This window comes from Hylobates moloch, unplaced genomic scaffold (assembly GCF_009828535.3).
Source record: "Hylobates moloch isolate HMO894 unplaced genomic scaffold, HMol_V3 SCAFFOLD_2, whole genome shotgun sequence".
Taxonomy (NCBI): domain Eukaryota; kingdom Metazoa; phylum Chordata; class Mammalia; order Primates; family Hylobatidae; genus Hylobates; species Hylobates moloch.
Window position 1 is genome coordinate 149,368,257 of NW_026652277.1, and position 20,387 is coordinate 149,388,643.

Genomic DNA, 20,387 nt, shown 5'->3' on the forward strand with positions numbered 1-20,387 from the left:
TTATATATAATATATATGGTTTTATATACACACACACACACACACCCCCAGGAATAAAAAATGAAAACATTAACTCATAATTTAAATCAGATTTTTTATTTTTTTGAGAGAGTCTCACTCTATGGCCCAGGCTGGAGTGCCATGGGGTGATCTTGGCTCACTGCAACCTCCATCTCCTGGGTTAAATCACATTTTTAATTGCAACCTGATTATCACTGCAACGACAAAAGTAATAACTAGGGAATCTGATTACATTGATAATAGGTTTAATATTCCTATTGTATTAGCCAAGCTGAAATCCCCTTACTTTTAAAAAGTGCTTCATAAATTGATGTAGAAGATGAACTTTTAAATTTAATTTGCATATCTTATGTATCATAAAGAAATATTTGCTTGCTTTTCAGTGTCAGAAACCTGATCAGCATTTCAAACCCTATCTGACTCCTGATTTGCCAAAGCGACTACACTATGCCAAGAACATCAGAATCGACAAAGTTCATCTCTTTGTGGATCGACAGTGGCTGGCTGTTAGGTTCGTGTATCTGTTTACTTATCTCATAATGCCTTTAACAACCATCTGTCATTATCAATCTACTTAACCTTACCCTGCTATTATCATCACTGTGAATTTTCCTGAGCATTGACATTTTCTTGCCTTTTTGTATGCTATTTAGCAGTTCTGCATTTGAATTGATCGTTATTAGATTGCTGATTTTAGCATCCTTATCTTCAGAATATAGATGAGAATGAGGAATAAGGCTAAGACTATGCCCAGGGACTGTAAGTGCCAGCACCTTCCTACCCCCACTATGCTGTCCATTAAGGTAGCAGACAGATGATATCAGCTGTCTTTCAGCCTGATAGTGAGTAATTGATTACACAACTCTTTAACACCTTTGTCATCTTTGTGGTTTTTATAAAAGAGCACATATAGGGCTGTAAGACCAAGCTAATGAATTAGTTGTAACATTTATTTCTTATTACTATTTATAATGGTAATTTATGTTGATTATTGAAACATTTGCAAAATTTAAATGTGCTTAGAGAAAACAAAAACCACTTTTGACTTTGTGCATGCTATTTAGCAGTTCTGCGTTTCAAGTGGTTATTAGACATTATGACTCACTCCATCTTAAATAACCAATTAATCCATTGATTCAACGTTTTATTGTATGCTTGCCATGTATGCGCCAGGCCCTGTTCTAGGCATTTGAGATACAGATCTGTGTCCTGCTCTCATGTACTGTAGTAGAGAAAACTGAAAATAAGCCAGTAAACAAATAAATATAAGCTTTGTGATAGCTGATAATTCCTATTTTTGTATTTCATACCAGCACTTTTTTCCTTATGCATAAGTAGATATAAAAAGTATCTGGACTTTATGGCATTTTTCTAGCCTATTTAATATGTATGAATGTAATGCCAGGGGGATAGAATGACAATGGCAAAACAGTGGCTAAGAGACATGTTTGACAAAGTAAAAGGAGATGACACTTTGGGAGGCCGATGTTGGCAGGTCACTTGAGGCTAGGAGTTCGAGACCAGCCTGGCCAACATGAAGAAAAATACAAAAAATTAATAAAAATACAAAAATTAGCTAGGCGTGGTAGCACCTGTAATCCAAGCTACTTGAGAGGCTGAGGCAGGAGAACTGCTTGAACCTGGGAGGTAGAGGTTGCGGTGAGCCAAGATCACACCACTGCACTCCAGCCTAGGCGACAGATCGAATCACTATTTGATTTCATCAGAAAAAAAAAGAAAAGAAAGGAAAAGGAGATGAAAGAAGACAAGGAACAAGGGACAAGGGAATTAGGCTCCAACATTCAGGATCAGGAACTGGCGATTTGGCTAAGCCGATGCTACAAAATAAGCTGGAAACCCCTGTTCGGCCTGAGAGTGCAGTTTCACACTGGTTCACTAGATGGCGCTGACCCCTCTCTTTGGGATCTAAGTTTATTAGCCCTTTGTGTAGATGGGTGGCTGTACTGTGGCTCAGGACTTTCTCTAGAAAGTATTTTCCTTAAATATGTGAACAAAATTAAGCTCTACTAATATTAAATACATACAATTGTTGGTAATTTAGGTATGTAATATATAAATAAATATATGTCCAAGTTGGGGTACGTTCTCCAAATATTTACTGTTAAGAGTCTAACACCAAAGAAGTTAGGTCACTGGTGCAGAAGGAGAAAGGGCTATAAAGTGAGAGCTCGCCCACCCAAATACCTCTGGGTATCATGCATTAATACCCAATCTCAAATGGTGAGCTGTTTATTCTTTTAAAAACCAGCACTGAAATGTTAAAAGAACTGCAACCCAAGAGTTCCCAGCCAGGCTCCCCACCTAGCTAGGTTGTGGGAACTTGGAAAAATTAATATCTTACAGTCTAATTTTTCTCATCTGTAACACAAGATTAGCCTAGTTTTATTATTTTCTTGCCATTAACATACAAAGCAAACTAACTTACATCAAAGGAAATTTTGAGTACAGCCTTAACAAGAGAGCAAGTGAAGAATCTAATCTGGGCTGGGCATGGTGGCTCACGCCTGTAATCCCAGCTCTTTGGGAGGCTGAAGCGGGCAGATCACAAGGTCAGGAGTTCGAGACCAGCTTGGCCAACATGGTGAAACCCCATCTCTACTAAAAAATACAAAAATTAGCCAGGCATGGTGGCGTGTGCCTGTAATCCCAGCTACTTGGGAGGCTGAGGCAAGATAATTGCTTGAACCCGGGAGGTGGAGGTTGCAGTGAGCCAAGATTACACCACTGCACTCCAGCCTGGGCGACAGAGCAAGACTCTGTCTCAAAAAAAAAAAAAAATCTAATCTGATTAAATCCTGGGTTCACTCTCTCCAACTCTTAAAACACAAGCCTCCAGCTACTTATTTTCTAGTGAAAGTACATCATCTTTAGTAATAATGTGCATCATTTGATAACTAGTTTAGGTCCCCTTTGCAAAATTACAGCAAATTTCAACAGTTTGTATAATCTATTTTCATCATCATCATCTTTATTTTACCTAAAATGTGTTAGATTTTACTAATTTGGGGAAACCTGATGTTTTGATATAGTAGGAGAATTAATAAAGTGCTTTTTTAAAAGAACATGAGTATTAGCTTTTTATTTTGGAACAGCAACTGACAAATAAGTTTCAGGCACCTTTTTAAGAACTAGAGATAACCAACAAAGTACCCGACCAAAGGATCTTTGCCCAGGCAGGAAGATAACAGCTATAATCAGGTGGGATAACTATTGCACTAGAACCAAGTATAACGCTCAAGGAAGCAAAAATTACAGACCCAGGTGTGAATGTCAAGGAGCATCAGAGAATGCTTCCTGGTAGGGGTGGTTGCTGATCGGGGTTTGGAAGACTTATGATGGGATAGGATACATGTTGCCATACAGCAGGTCTGCCCTGTGCAGTCTGTGGGTTGTACAGTGGCATCCTGCCAACAAGGTGAGTGGGAGTGGAAATGGAATCTTTGCTCAGCTCACCAAGCCTTAATGGGGGCTGCATTGGCAGGAGGAAGGGAATTCTTTTGTTGTTGTTGTTGTTGTTGTTGTTGTTGTTGTTGTTGTTTTTGCCAAAAGTGCCATCTGCTTGCCAAGCCTTGAACACTGCCAGGCCGCATCCTTCAAAAGGCACCTTTTTTTCTCTCAATGATCTGCCCAGAGCACCTTTTTGTTGTTTTTTTTTTTGTTTTTTTGTGTTTTTTTGAGATGGAGTCTCACTCTGTTGCCCAGGCTGGAGTGCAGTGGCGTGATCTCGGCTCATTGCAAGCTCCACCTCCCAGGTTCATGGCATTCTCCTGCCTCAGCCTCCTGAGTAGCTGGGACTACAGGCACCCACCACCAAGCCCAGCTAATTTTTTGTATTTTTAGTAGAGATGAGGTTTCACCATGTTAGCCAGGATGGTCTCGATCTCCTGACCTCGTGATCCGCCCTCCTTGGTCTCCCAGTGCTGGGATTACAGGCGTGAGCCATCGCACCGGCCCGAGCACCTTTTTAAAGCCAGCAGTAGCTCTAGGGCAAGGAAGGGTAAAGAGAAGGAGGCAGGTTTCCAGATGGAAGAACTAGATTCCAGCAGTTGCAAGTAGTTCTGCATTGCTGGAGCACTGAGTGCATGAAGCCATCATGTGTACAAAGGACCTTATCTGAAATGACTAAGGAGTGTGACTTTGATCTTGAAGAAAGCAGGCCATTGGTAGATACAGGTGGCTTGAGGTGAATATAGGGATATTTGCTTTTGGAGAGTTCCTTCGAGATGCTACATGGATGAGGACGGTCTAGCGCAGTGGTCCCCAACCCTTTTGGCACCAGGGACAGGTTTCATAGAAGACAGTTTTTCCAGGGTGGGGGCGGGAAGGGGGGGTGGTTTCAGAATGATTCAAGAGCATAACATTTATTGTGCACTTGATTTCAGTTATTATTACACTGTAATATATAATGAAATAATTATACAACTCGTTATACTGTAGAATCAGTGGGAGCCCTGAGCTTGTTTTCTTGCAACTAGATGGTCCTATCTGGGGGCGATGGGAGACAGTGATAGATCATCAGGCGTTAGATTTTCATAAGGAGCTTACAACTTATATTCCTTGCATGGGCAGTTCACAATAGGATTCACCCTCCTATGAGAATCTAATGCCACTGCTGATCTAACAGGAGGCGGAGCTCAGGCGGTAATGCTCACTGACCCACCACTCACCTCCTGCTGTGTGGGCTGGTTCCTAACAGGCCACAGACAGATGTGGGTCCATGGCCCAGGGGTTGGGGACCCCTAGTCTAGTGTGAAACAGGGAAGCCTGTTAGAAAGGTATGTAGTGACCCATTCAGCCCCAAGGGAGCCCATGAAGCCATGGGGATGGTGAAACTGTATATAGTGTATCACCAGGAAGGTATTGTTAACTTAGAAGCCACAGTTTCTAGGATAGTCTTGCTTTTATCATATTCTGTCTGACGTTTGTTCTCATTAGAACATAGGTTTTTATTTCCAGCAGTGTTAAATAAGATTAGGAGTATGTGTGTGGGTGTGTGTGTGTGCATGTGTGTGTGTCTGAGAGGGAAGATTCAGAAGTTCTGAAGGCAGGATGATCAATTTGGGAAATTGTTCAGGTCAGAGGATCTGGCTTAGAATCGTGGCAGTAGGCCGGGCATGGTAGCTCACGCCTGTAATCCCAGCACTTTGGGAAGCTGAGGTGGGTGGATCACCTCAGGTCAGGGGTTTGAGACCAGCCTGGCCAACATGGTGAAACCCCGTCTCTACTAAAAATACAGAAATTAGCCGGGTGTGGTGGCAGGCACCTGTAATCCCACTTCTTAGGAGGCTGAGGCAGGAGAATCGCTTGAACCTGGGAGGCGGATGTTGCAGTGAGCCAAGATCACACCATTGCACTCCAGGCTGGGTGACACAGTGAGACTCCATCTCAAAAAAAAAAAAAAAAAGAAAGAATGGTGGCAGTTAAAGAGGAAAGGAAAGAACAAACAGGAGAGATATTGCACAGGAAGACAGGACTTGGCAACTGATCTAGCTCAGGAGAGAAGTCTTGCTCATCTCCCACCTGTGTCATTACCCAGCTGTGGTAGAAAAACCCAGCCTTGATTTCAACTGTGTTAATTAGACATGGGGAAGATAATGGAGAATTTGTTCCAAAATATTTCATATAGGACTTAGAAGTTGAGTTAATTTATGACAGATAAAATCAACCCATTTTCCAAGTGCCAGCTATCATTGTTCCGTATGTAACTTCCAAAGCTAAATTAATGATTAGACATGAACATGAGGAGGTAGAGAGCAAATTTCCAAAGTTTTTACTTGGAAATAAATAGAAAATAGAGCTTTTCAAACAATATTTTAACCTTTTGCTTCTGAATGAAATTTTGCAATATTTACTATGGTTTTTAAATTGAGCTGGATTAGGAGTTGGAAATATTTTTAAAAAACTAGATTTTTCTGAAAATAGAAAAATAACCATAGTACGAGCATTAGAAAATTTACCAAAAAACTTAGTTCAAAAAACCTTTTTCTTTCTTTCATTAATGAACATTCTAGCTTTCCACACAGAATTTAAAACTTAATTACCTCCTACTAAATACTTCCAGTAATATTGGGAAACCAAGTATCTATGCAGTAAGAATAAAAACATTTATTTATTTATAATTTAAAAAGTAGAGGCCAGGCGTGGTGGCTCATGCCTGTAATCCCAGCACTTTGGGAGGCTGAGGGGGGCAGATCGCCTGAGGTCGGGAGTTCCAGACCAGCCTGAACAACATGGAGCAACTCCATCTCTACTAAAAATACAAAATTAGCTTGGTGTGGTGGTGCATGCCTGTAGTCCCAGCTACTCAGGAGGCTGAGGCGGGAGAATTGCTTGAACCCAGGAGGCGGAGGTTGCAGTGAGCCGAGATCACACCATTGCACTCCAGCCTGGGCAACAAGAGTGACACTCTGTCTCAAAAACAAAAGAGAGATGGAGTCCTGCTATGTTGTCCAGGCTGGTCTCCAGCTCTTAGGCTCAAGCGATCCACCCACCTTGGATTCCCGAAGTGCTGGGATTACAGGTGTGAGCCACCATTCCCAGCTGAGAATAAAAACACTTTTTAAAACCTATTGTTTGGGCTGGGCATGGTGGCTCACACCTATAATCCCAGCACTTTGGGAGGCTGAAGTGGGTGGAACACTTGAGGTTAGGAGTTCCAGACTAGCCTGGCCAACATGGCAAAACCCTGTCTCTACTAAAAACACAAAAATATTAGCTGGGTGTGATGGCACATGCCTGTAGTCCCAGCTACTCGGGAGGCTGAGGCAGGAGAATCGCTTGAACCCAGGAGGTGGAGGTTGCAGTGAGCCAAGATAATGCCACTTCACTCCAGCCTGGGTGACAGAGTGAGACTCAGTCTCAAAAATAAATAAATAAGTAAATAAATAAATAAATCCTATTGTTGTCATAGTTTTATGCCAACAATTTTATTGGAATTAACTAAGATAAGGACATGAAGTGACATCCTTAGTATATCAAACTTAATTTCCTTATGAAGCGGGACTTGTCTTGCTTTCCCCATTCCAGGTACTTACCTGGCCTCTCTTTTCTTCCCTCTACTGGGTAGAGTTGAGTGAGTGTGGCCTGGTCAGGGTTGTGATTAATTTTTTAATTTGTGATTTATTTTTATTTTCTATTTAAACTAAATTAGAATCCGTTACGAATTTTTTTAAAGTTGATTTTTTTAAAGACACTAAATTACTGTCCTGTTGTTAGAGTCGAGTTTGTAAAAACAAACAGAAACCCCGTGGTGTGTGTGTGTGTGTGTGTGTGTGTGTGTGTGTGTGTGTGTGTGTGTATTTGCCCTTGGGGTGAGAGGTGGGGGTGGGGAAGCAAATGAGAGAAATCTTTTAGGGCCAGCCTTTGGAAATAGGAGTCCTTTGTTCCCTTCAGAGATCAAATTTGACCCAGTATAACATTGTTGCTTTAAAAGATCTAGGTTCGTTTATCACTATTTTCCAAATATGAAAAACAGCTACTTATAAAATTGTTAATACTGCTCAATTCAAAGCAGTATTAAAATGTAGGCAAAAACTAATTAATTAAATTTGAAAGCTTATTCAAATAATAAAGCAACAGCCTATGGAAGAAAATCACAAAGGTAAACATAATTATAATAATAATCCCTGAATTTACAGAATATACTAGCTTCTTTTTACCAAGTACAGTTATGTGTTGTATAACAATACTTTGGTCAACAGTGAACTGCTTATGTGATGGTGGTCCCATAAGATTATAATACTATATTCCTACTATAACTTTTCTATGTTTACATGTGCTTAGATACACAAATCCTTACCACTGTGTTACAACCACCTACGGTATTCAGTACAGTAGCATGCTGTACAGGTTTGTAGCTAGGAGCAATAGGTTAGGCCACATAGCCCAGGTGTGTAGAAGGCTGTACCATCCAGGCTTGTGTAAGTGTACTCTGTGATGTTTCCACAATAATGAACTTGCGTAAGAATGCATTTCTCAGAACATATTCCTGCCCTTAAGCAATGCATCACTGGATTATAATTAACTTGCCCTGCCTATTCTTTATTCATGCTTTCATATTATTTTTCTAGACATCTTCACTGGAAAACAGAAATTGATATTTTTCCCCAGTTGCACAGATTTATTCCTAAAGCACTGAAATGCTAAAATAACATATTAACCAAACTATTCTTCAGCATTTGGTCATTGATGTGTAAAGGTACACCCATGAGCTTGAAGACTAATTTATTTTTTTAAAAATCTGTGCCTTTATTACTAGCCTTTAGTTAGTATCTATCAGTCAGAGACTTTTGAATTCTATTTATAGATCCTGGAATTTTCCTTTCTTCTCTCGTACCCTTCTGTTTGTTCCATTATGGTTATGAATTTGAGCAAGAAAATAAATATATTTATTCGTTGTTGATATAAAAATTTACTTATTCTGTTGTTGATAGAAAATATATTATTCTGTTGTTGATAAAAAAATTTACTTATAAAATTTACAGAAACTATATAAAATTCATTAAAGCTTACAATATGGTCTCATATCAATATATTGATCAGTGTGTAATAACATTTTTTCTTTGTAGGAGTAAATCAAATACAAATTGTGGAGGAGGCAACCATGGTTATAACAATGAGTTTAGGAGCATGGAGGTAACTTACTGCTTTTTTTTTTTAACTTTTATTTTAAGTTCAGGAGTACATGTGCAGAATGTGCAGATTTGTTACATAGGTAAACATCTGTCATGGGGGTTTGTCATACAGATTATTTCATTACTCAGGTGTTAAGCCTAGTTACTGCTTTTTTAAAACAGATATTTATTGCACACCTATTTTATTATAGGCAATGTTCAAGACTCTTGAATACGTCTGTGAACAAAACAGATTAAGATCCTGCCCTCATGAAGCTTTTATTCTAAGAGGGGGATACAGACAGTAGGAATAATAAAATAATATATCATTTGTTATGTCAGATGGTAAATGCTGTGGGAAATAAAGAAAAAGTAAAGGAGAGTAAGGGAGAAATTGGGAGTATTTTGGGGTACCCTGGGGGCAGTAAGCAACTTTAAATAGGGTGGAAAGAGTAAGAGTCATTAAGTTGACATTGAGCAGAGACTTGAAAAAGGTAAAAGAATTCACCTTTCAAATATTCAGGAGACAAGTGTCCCAGGCAGAAGAAACAGCCACTGAAAAGGGCCAAAATTGGGAGTGTGCCTGATTCTATGAGTAGAATGCAGCTGATAATCCCCCATAGGTAAAGCTTTGCAACCGGGTTATCTCATCTACTTCCATTTGTAACACACACACACACACACACACACACTCCTTTCCAAATAGAAAAAAATGTGGAGGCCTTTTGTGAATATGTTTCCTTTTATTATCACATTGTCATGGTGAGTTACATCTTTTTGTAAATATTTGAAAATGATCTCTGGAGAAAGAGCTTTACTATTAATTGGGGTACTATATAATAGTTTAATTATTGCAAGAAAAATCTATGCCTCCAATTCTTTGATGATTATCTTAATATATATATATATATATACACACACCTGTTACCAAAACATAATTGCTTATCTATGTTTGATATTTTTCTTCTAATTGTTTACAGTCTAAAATAATTTGATCTGTTATAAATAATATAATCAAGTTAACATTAGTTAATTCAATGTAAACCAAAATATTTAGGTCTTTTTATCCCAAAAGTATAAGAGAGAAGTATAAGTGGAACAGGAGGTTAGACTTCATCTAAAAAAAAAAAAGTTAGCATTTTCGTATCATGTATCAACATATTTGATTAATGATACGAAACAATATGAAAAGATAATATGATGTTATATGATTAAATTTCTACTAAATATTGTGCACATACAGCAGAATTATGCTGACATTGGTTGTGTGCTGTTTGTATTCTCCTACTTTATTGGCACATGAGGTGCTATGGAGGTAGGTAGAGATAGAAGTAAATACCGCATTGATTATATTTGATTGGGATTTGTACAACATACAGGTGGAAAAATATGAAAATCATTTTCAAAACTAAAAAAAAAATCCTTACAGAGGCCTAATACAAATAGGAGAGTAGTTACAGAAGGAAAATTGTGTCTCTTCCTATATTTGTTTTTGAATTTAGATGACATCTAATAATAATATGACTATTACCACCTAGGCTATCTTTCTGGCACATGGACCCAGTTTTAAAGAGAAGACTGAAGTTGAACCATTTGAAAATATTGAAGTCTATAACCTAATGTGTGGTAAGTATATTTAAATAAGTTTACCAACAAAATATGGGTAGTTTTAAATATATGTAATTTGAAATTGGTAGCAAACTGAATCCCAGAGGCTGGATGCTCTGTAGTGAGAAGGCAGAAAAGTAAAAAAGATGAGGAAGAATTATTCATTATTTAGAATTATTCAGCTATAAGAGTGAATTCTTTTTGTTTTACTAGTAATGATAAACTTTATTTTTATTTTTGAGATGGAGTCTTGCTCTGTCACCCAGGCTGGAGAGCAGTGGTGTTATCCTGGCTCACTGCAACCTCTGCCTCCTAGGTTCAAGTTATTCTCCTGTCTCAGCTTCCCAAGTAGCTGGGATTACAGGCGTGAACCACCAGGTCCGGCTACTTTTTTTTTGTATTTTTTGTAGAGATGGTGTTTCACCATGTTGGCCAGGCTGGTCTCGAACTCCTGACCTCAAGTGATCTGCCCACCTTGGCCTCCCAAAGTGCTAAGATTACAGGCATGAACCACCATGCCCAGCCAGTAATGATAAACTTTAGATCTCAGAAGACCAACCTTTTCTATTAGTTAGTTACTAGATGATAATTTAATTTAATAAAACTTAGGTAAATAATACTTCCAACTTTTCAAAGCAAGACAAACATACCTAAAAACACAAACATTTTCTTGTAATTACAGAGAGAAGCTCTCTGGCATAAAAACATGGGAAAAAAGTCCTAGCTGGATGGACACTTGTTATTATACTCAATGTTAAATAACCTTAAAGCATTAGGATTTTAGGAAGCCTAACCTACCTTCCTACCTGCGTGCTTGCTGCAGGCCATTGTATTAACAAATCATTTATTTACCTAGCAAGGCAATGAGTAAGCTGCAATTTCACTGTTAGCTTTAGAAATTTGGACATAAACATGCTTACAACTGTCTCTTAATGTTGTTACTGGTTTGTGGTAATTGAATGTGACTTAGAAACCAAAAGGTATTCAGTTTTTAAAATGGTGTGTTGTAGCCTTAACAACTTACATTCTTTTTCCGCACAGCTAGGTTTATGGTCTGGACTGTTGGCCCTTTGCAGAACTGGTTAAAAGGAACTAGATAGGACTGCAGTTCCAGGAGAGATCTGTTAGGTAGCAGGCAGTCGGTAGGAATTACTTAAAAGGCTATGTTGGTGAAATATTTGTATGTTTCATAGAAACATACAAACATGCAAATTGTATGTTTCTATGAAACATACACATGTATTTTGTGTTATGTATTTTCATAGAAAAATATGAAAAAAGCTCTTTGAATATTAAGCAAAATTCACTAGTTCCATTTTTTAAAAGTGTCTATCTTTAGAGAACTTTTATATAATTAAGTAAATGTACTACAAGGAAGATTATAACTTATTTAATTTATTTCAACTTGTTTTTATTAAGAATATGGCTTTTTATGCTAGAAAATCATAATATGCTTACAAAACAAAGTGGTGATTTAAGGAAGCTTTTCTTTGGAGAAACAGAAACCGTTCATGAAAGTTCCTCTGGCTGATCTGCAGCAACTGTTCCTATTCCTCATTTATTTCAAGAGATGGGGTTTCAGTATGTCGCCTAAGCTGGCCTCAAACTCCCAGGCTCAAGCAAACTTCTTGCCTCAGCTTCTTGAGTAGCTGAGACTACAGGTGCACTGCCGCACTTGGCTAGTTCTATTCTTTAGCAAGACTAGTGATTGAAACCATGGAGAAGAAAGTCAGTAAACTGAATGGCATATAGAGTACATAGCTTCGTTACAGCAGAATTTATTAAAGGGAGTGAAAGAGTAGGTGTTTGTTTCTTCCCATCTCCCACAGAGGAGTTGTTGCTTTCCAGTATAAAGCAACTTTGAACTTATTTTTTCAAAAAACAGATCTTCTACACATTCAACCAGCACCAAACAATGGAACCCATGGTAGTTTAAACCATCTTCTGAAGGTGCCTTTTTATGAACCATCCCATGCAGAGGAGGTGTCAAAGTTTTCTGTTTGTGGCTTTGCTAATCCATTGCCCACAGAGTCTCTTGACTGTTCATGCCCTCACCTACAAAATGTAAGTAGCAACTTCATGCATCCATAAGCATGTAAAGGGGCAAGCTATTCTTAACCTGGGTAGCCGACAACTAGGGTAGCAACAACCAGGTTTGTGTTCTGCTTTGGATATTTACTTAGTAAATATATGTGGCTTCTCTGAACCTTATCTGGAAACAAGAAGTGAGAATGCATACATTATAAGATTAAGTATGGAAATATGCTTTGTAAACTGGAAAACACTATTTGGTAATTGTTAATGTCATTATAAACTAACTGTCCTTCACCATTCAATACAGTAATCTTCGAACTCTCTCCAGTTTTCCTTATAAACCATTCTTCCTGCGGTTTATGAATCAGATGTTCATGCCTGGTTATTTAGAGCAGAAAGAACGAGGAAGGTGTAGGGATTGTAGCCTGCTGTTTGACATACCCACTAGGGTAGGTGCTGTGGGGTATTCCTTTGCATAGCAGGGAAGAATCTGGCTGACAGTTGACACTGGGAAGGTCTTTTTAGTAAATTAGGCCCTTGGATGAGTTCAAGAGCAGGACTTCAGATCCCAGGAGACTTTCAATAAGGTGAGGTTTTAGTGCTAGGAGAGGCCCCAAGGGCAAGGAGTCATAACAGCAGCTCAAAATATAAGGACCAAGCCTACTTGTGAGAATCAGAGCACCTGGATGGGGTTGGGATTTCAGAGTGAAATTGGAGCCCAGTTATCAGGAGTCCATCAAGCAAAAATTAATGTCAAGGGTCATTTGATGCCAAGTTCCAAATGTGTTTGTAGAACTAAATAAAAACACCTGCTGCCTCAGGTAAGAATTTTTCCTTATAGTCAGAAGTAGGTGAAGATGTCACAATCTCTATTCTTCAAAATAGCATTATACCACAGAAATAAATAACCAACCAAAGGGGCTCAATGGGACAAAAGCCTAGCAAACTTCTCAATGAAGATCAAATCCACAACAAAGATCAGAGTAAGGGTGTGGGTTTCCTACCGACTGCTCCTGATAACCTCAAACTGCCATTAAAAAATAATAATAACATTACTTAGTGGGTATATGATTTCTCATTTTAGAGATAAACCATGCTCAGAGAAGTTAGATAAATTGTCTGAGGCCAGAGAAGCTTGTTCTATCTGACTGCAAACCCCAAGTTCTATGTAAAGAATGTCTCTTGCTATTCAGAGTGCAGTCCCAGGACCACCATCTGCATCACTTGCAAATTGGTTAGAGATGCAGAATCTCAAGCCCTACCCTAGGTTTACTGAACCGGAATCCATATTTTAACAAAACCCTCAAATGATTGTATGCATATTAAAAGCTTAAGGAGCACTGGGATGTTCTCACCCAACTTAGTCATTGATTCCAGCAGTGATCAGAATGCTTTGCCCCATTATCAATTATCTTTTTGCAAATTCTCTCTCTCTCTCTCTCTCACACACACACACACACACACACACACACACACACGCACACACAGACACACACACACAATGCAGGGAGCAGTAGTATCTCTGTATTTCTGAATAGTGGCAGAATCAGAATCTTAAGTTAGGCTAGCATCATTGGCAGTATAACATTTAATTGATTACTATAGAAATAATCTTGATTACCCTTTAAAATATGTATTGTTACTTTGATGTATTTCCTCCCCTTTCCCATCCCTCGTTATCTTGCAGAGTATTCAGCTGGAACAAGTGAATCAAATGCTAAATCTCACCCAAGAAGAAAGTAAGTCAATAGAAAACATGTTAAGTCTTTGATATTTAGACCTAACAAAACACAATGTGGCCCTTTTAGGACTCTCCAAAATAAGCTGACAGAGGTTCCTGAACATAAAGATTTTATTGCCAATATACAAAAGGCAAAAAAAGAAAAAAAAAACTCACAACAGATATAATGACAACAGTACAAGCATGGGGTAGTTCCAGTGGTTCCAGGAACAAAACGAATTCCTTGAAGTGGTTGTGACTCATCTGCAGTCTCTATTTCCTTTCCTTAGATGTAAGCAGACTGAGCTGCCTGGATTTGAGTCCTACTTCTGTGCTTCCTGGCTGTGTGATCTGGGGCAAATCACTTAGCCTCCCTGTGCCTCAGTCTTCTCATCTGTAATAACTGTACTCACCTCATGTAGTTGTAAAATTTAAAAATTTAATACATGGAAAGAATTTACAATTGTGCCTGGCCTGTAGCAATATTATTATTACCTGTTGTCTTTTAAGTATTCTTGTATTAAACTCACTCTGTTTCAGTTTCATCGCTTATAAGGGGATACTTACTTTATAGAGTTGCTATGAAGATTACATGAGTTAATATATGTGCCTGGTTTACAGTTAAGAGCTTAGCAAATGTACTAGTTGTTTTGGTAATCTTATAATCTGCCAAGTGTTATCCCGTGGCATAAATAGCCTGCAGGTTTTTTATCCATCACTAATTGATAGATTTTTAAGAAGCATACAAGTAAAAGTAAATAAATACATTAGAATGTTGTTTTAGTCCATTCCCATTGCTATTAGGTTGGTGCAAAATTAATTGTGTTTTTTTCTATTAAAAGTAATGGCAACAAACAGCAGGGCATGGTGGCTCATGCCTGTAATCCCAGCACTTTGGGAGGCTGAGGCAGACAGATCACTTGAGGTGAGGAGTTTGAGACCAGCCTGGCCAACATGGTGAAACCCCGTCTCTACTAAAAATACAAAAAAAAAAAAAAAATTAGTTGGGCATGATGGTGCACCCTTGCAATCCCAGTTACTCAGGAGGAGGCTGAGGTAGGAGAATCACTTGAACCCAGAAGATGGAGGTTGCAGTGAGCAGAGATCATGCCACTCCCCTCCAGCTTGGGTGACACAGCAAGACTTGTTCTCAAAAGTAATGGCAAAAACCACAATTTCTTTTGCTCCAACCTAATATAACAAGATGCCATAGACTGGGTAGCTTATAAACAACAAAAATTTACTTCTCATAGTTCTGGAGGCTGGGAAGCCCAAGATCAAGTTGCCAGCAGATTTGGTTTCTGATGATGGCCTGATTCCTCATAAAGGGCCTTATTCTCACTCTGAGCTCATATAGTGGAAGGAGTGGTGTCCCTAGGGTCTTTTTGATGAAAGCTCTAATTCTGCTCATGGGGGTCTTATCTCATGACTTAATCACCTCCTAAAGGTCCCACCTCCTAATACCATCACCTTTGGGATTAGGATTTCAACGTATACGTTTTAGAGAGACATAAACATTCTGATTATAAGACATAGGTTTATAAAATTCCAACATCTTCCCTATGACAATTACTAAAGTAGGTCATCTTTGTTACAAAGTATGTACTTTTGACTTTGAAGGTTTTACCTCTTCATGTACATCCTCTGAGCTGTAAAATATAAGGAATCACAGAGGGCAGGCTTCAGATCCTTGCTTAGGCTCTTGCTTGGCCAACTTATTTATGTAAACCTTAGTTTTATAATCTGTAAAATGGAGTAATAACACCAATATTATTATTATTATTTTTAATAATTATACATAGGATTGTTGTAAAATTGAAAGAGGTTAAATATGTAAAATGTTTGTTAGAGTACTTGTCATATAATAAACCATAAGAGAGTGGTAGTTATTACATGGGTAGTTATTACATGCAAAGAAGCATTTGCTAATTTCATGAATCTTTTTATTTTATGCTATTTTAATTTTAGTAACAGCAACAGTGAAAGTAAATTTGCCATTTGGGAGGCCTAGAGTACTGCAGAAGAACGTGGACCACTGTCTCCTTTACCACAGGGAATATGTCAGTGGATTTGGAAAAGCTATGAGGATGCCCATGTGGAGTTCATACACAGTCCCTCAGTTGGTAAGTTCCTGAGTCCATTGATCCATGCAGGCAAGAAATATTTATAATCCTTTCATATTCTAAGAGTTGAATTTTGTTTTGCAGTAGAGATTCAAAGGGAGGGAACTCACTGGCCTATAGCTTGCAAGACAATGTGCGAGTATTAGATAAAGGTCGTTATAGGTGCTACATGGGTGCAAAAGAGGAACACATTGTGTTTTACCTGGAGAAAATGGAAAATGTTTACAGGCCAATTGGCCAATTGGTAAGGCAGGTAGAAAAGGACATTTTAAACAGAAGCAACAGGAAGTACGGAGGAATACTATTCATTTATCATTCCCCATGTAAATCGTGGGTGCACATAGAAGGTGATGATAACTAGATTATAAAGGTCTTTGTATTTATTTGATTATTTAACAAGTACTTTACTATTTGTTGTGTGTTATAGTAGGCACCAAATATACAACGTGAATAAGGCATAGTTCTTCTCTGAAGGATCTGGCACTCTAGTAAGTCAGACTAGACTTACATGGACAAACGCATTATGTCACAGATCTCCAGGCTGAGGTTGAGTCCACTTGTTTAAAGCCCCTTCCCATTTCACTGTCTGGCAAACTCTCTTGTACTAAGTAGTACCAGGACAGTTGACTACCCTTCAGGAAGAAAACAGTAGATCCCTACCTCATACCACGCACAAAATTAAATTGCTGGTGGATTTGTAGACCTAAATAGGAACAGCAAGTCCATATTCCCTTTGTGCATATCTTTATGATCTTGGAATAGAGAAGGCTTTCTCAGGAGACAAGAAGAACAGCATTAAAAATGCAGAGGAAATTGATTAGACTACATAAACATGAATGTACGACAAAATAACAAAGTTGTAGATGGAACAATATATTTGCATTGCACATAAGAAACAAGTTATGAGTATCCAGAACAGTAATTAGATTCAGAATAGCTAATAAATTTCCACCAATCAACAACAGAATGACAAGCATCTTAGTTACTATATGAACAAAGGATAGGAGCCAAGCAATTGAATCGCAATAGCAATCAGGAAAATATAAATCAAAACAAAACTTAGGGCCAGGCACAGCGGCTTACGCCTGTAATCCCAGCACTTTGGGAGGCCGAGGCAGGTGGATTACCTGAGGTCAAGAGTTTGAGACTAGCTTGACCAACATGGTGAAACCTCATCTCTACTAAAAACACAAAATTAGGCAGGCGAGGTGGCATATGCCTGCAATCCCAACTACTTGGGAGGCTGAGGCAGGAGAATCGCTTGAACCCAGGAGGTGGAGGTTGCAGTGAGCCAAGATTGCGCCATTACACTCCAGCCTGGGCAACAACAGTGAAACTCCATCTCAAAAAAAAAAAAAAAAAACAGCAACAAAACTTTAAAGTATGCCAAAAGTCAGTCCAAACACTCCTCTGGGGCAGGGATGATTTTATTTAACGTATCCTCAGCACAATAGAATTGCCCAGTAAGTGCTTATTGAATGAAATGCATTGAATGAATTAACCACAACCATTATTTTTAGACTTTTAAAGACAAAGCTATACCACCCACCACACGGGTAAATAATCAGGGAGCTGTTTTTGTAGAGAAAATCTAGTATTTTAGATCCAGAGACTGATGACAAACTTATAGCTATTAATGTTTTTGCTAAGAGTACCACCTCTTTTATGGAAAGGAAATAATTGATTGCATAGGTTTACCTACTCTTCCTGTTCCAATTCAAAATTTTTGGAGAAAAATAAGCATATTTTCCTACTACTAATTAAAACTTTGTATATTCTGAAGGCCGGCTCTGTTGCTGTCAATGGTTCAATTGTGGTCACTGGTAACAGTACTAATGTTTGTTTGCCAATGTGGGCAAATATTTTACCAACAGTTACCTGAGTTCATATGGACGGTTGGTGGCAATATTACTTTCTTAATATGCACAATGTTCAGTTCGTGATTTTCTTCAACATACAACATTCCTTAAAATAACTTCTATTTTGTTATTGTTTTCAAGAGGAGTGGCATACTCAGGGTCAGTCCTATTATTTAATTTTCTATTTTGAAAATTCCAGGTATGAGGGGTTGTGTGGCATTAAAGGGAATGTTTATGTTTTTAGTACTTTTCCCCTGCTGTCTTGCATTCTTGAATTTTTATGAGCTTTGGCGGAAACCAAAGGCAGAGAGATTCTAAGTGGGCTCAGACTAGGAGTTTAATACAATTCTTCTTTGTTATTGTTTTAAAACTAGCTTCTTTGTTACCAAAAGTTCCTGTCCTTTCACTGATCCCACAGAAGTACTTGTGTATTTCTCCCTCCATGTGACAGGATGGAATTCTAGCAATTTTCTGCTTTCTAATTCAGAAATTACTCTGTTAGTGTGTTGTGGTTCAAGAAAATTACATACCAGGATGTTTTGGGATTCACATAAAAATGTTGTAAATCAGCTCTGTGTTTCAAAAAATCAGGCTTTAAATAAGCACTTTTCGGAACATGGACCCAATTGGCCTGAACCTTTAAGATTTATGGAGCTTTTGTTTTTCTGTGGTTTTGGTGGGTTTTGTAATTTTTGTTGTTATCTCAGAAGAGTTCTGGGGAAGTAGTTGTGATTTGAAATCATGGTCCTAGAACAGCTGATTCAAAACCATTAAGGTTAGTCAGGCTGTACATAGATTTTGCTTCTGGGCCTGTTCAGAAGGAAGATATGCACTAGTGTTTCTGTTGCTAGGTGAAAAATTGAAAATAAGAGCAAGAATTGTGATTATTGTTTAAAATAGGTATTTCAGAATTTAATATGAAATCAAATAACTTTTCAGAGTAGAAATCTAGTGTACTTTGAAAAATGCCTCTCTCTCTCCCTATGTATCTATGTATCTCTCGCTCTCTCTCTCTATTTACCTATCTATAGCTATATATCTATCTATCTGTGAATCTACACACATACCATTCCATGTTAAAAAGCCTTTTTTCTTGTTTCTAAAGATTATTTTGTGAGTCTTTAAAACAGGGGCATTATTGTATGTTGCAAACATTTTTGAACTATGAAAAAATTATTTTTCCCTGTAGAAAATTAATCATACAACAAAATAATTTAAAACATACATAGTTATTATCCTTACCGTAAGGCAAAATTGTAATTATCTAATCTTCAAACCAGTAGGTTTTAACTTGTACATTCAGCCTACAGGTAAGAAGCATCTGTAACTTCAATAGAAATAATTTTATCCTCTGTTCAAGTTCTACTTTGTTTCAATGCCAGACTAAAAGTACAAGCAGCTCACGTTCCTGTCTATACTCATCATTTACTTCTCCAGAAAGATTTTGAGAGCTAAAAAGTTCATATTTTATCTGAGTGTCTGAATTCTATTTATTGCTTTCCTGACTTTCTATTCCGTTGCTTCAAAAATTCCAGGGAACTCTGATAGGATGGCAGGATTGAAGATGTTTATGTGTGTGGGGTGGTAGTGGTGGTGGTTCACTAAAGCCTTCTTTATTATAGAAAGGACCTTCCTGTACCTCCCCTCCATCCTTCTAAAGGGCTGCCTACTGCATAATCTCGCCTGGATAAAGGAGGCCACATCCTCATTCCTAGTATTGATGCACTTTTATTTGAGGGTTCAAGTTTGGTATGTAAGAAATAAATCTCAAGATTTTCGGTTAGCAGAAAATGTGACTTTTTTTTTAGTACTTTCTGGCTGAAGCTATCCCAGTTCATTTCCCCCAGCCCAAAGTTTAAGCTACTTTGAGAACGTGGTAAATATTTTGACCAACTAAGTTGTTTAAGCACAACTTTTACAGCCACAGCCTCATTAAAAATTACAATAAACTTTCTTCATTAACATTTTTATAATTTTAACTGTTAAATATAAGCATCTCAATTGCCTTACATTATGGAAAATGCATTTAGGGCTACATTTATATACTGTATATTTCTTCAAGTAAAACTTACTAATGTGAAATGTTTGAGTACAACGATAAAGATGTGTGTTAGGAAATATCAAACTCACAATATACCAGGGGTCTATGGGGCCAACTTGGTCAGCAGTCACTATTCCTTATTCTCTAATTTTACAACATACTTACGTGGTCCTTATACCAAGTGGAGAAATCTGGTCACTCAGAACTGTATACTATGATATGTTTTTGAAAGAATATAAACAAATGCTTTTAGCTTTCCAGACTCTGCCACCTGAAGAAGAGTGAAATAAATGGTGAGAACTCATCCAACACATTTAGCACAAACGTCTTCGTATTTCTTGGGTTACT

At 38.0% G+C, this 20,387-nt stretch overlaps 1 protein-coding gene across 1 annotated transcript in view; it reads left to right on the forward strand.

The window, feature by feature from the left end:
• Positions 1–20,387, forward strand: part of ENPP3 (ectonucleotide pyrophosphatase/phosphodiesterase 3) — an 88,902-nt gene that overhangs the window by 49,648 nt on the left and 18,867 nt on the right. The window contains exons 15-20 of the mRNA XM_032165807.2: positions 405–532; positions 8,610–8,676; positions 10,193–10,280; positions 12,148–12,326; positions 13,984–14,035; positions 15,985–16,139. Of these exons, the coding sequence (XP_032021698.1) occupies positions 405–532; positions 8,610–8,676; positions 10,193–10,280; positions 12,148–12,326; positions 13,984–14,035; positions 15,985–16,139 (669 nt within the window). The remainder of the gene's footprint in view (positions 1–404; positions 533–8,609; positions 8,677–10,192; positions 10,281–12,147; positions 12,327–13,983; positions 14,036–15,984; positions 16,140–20,387) is intronic.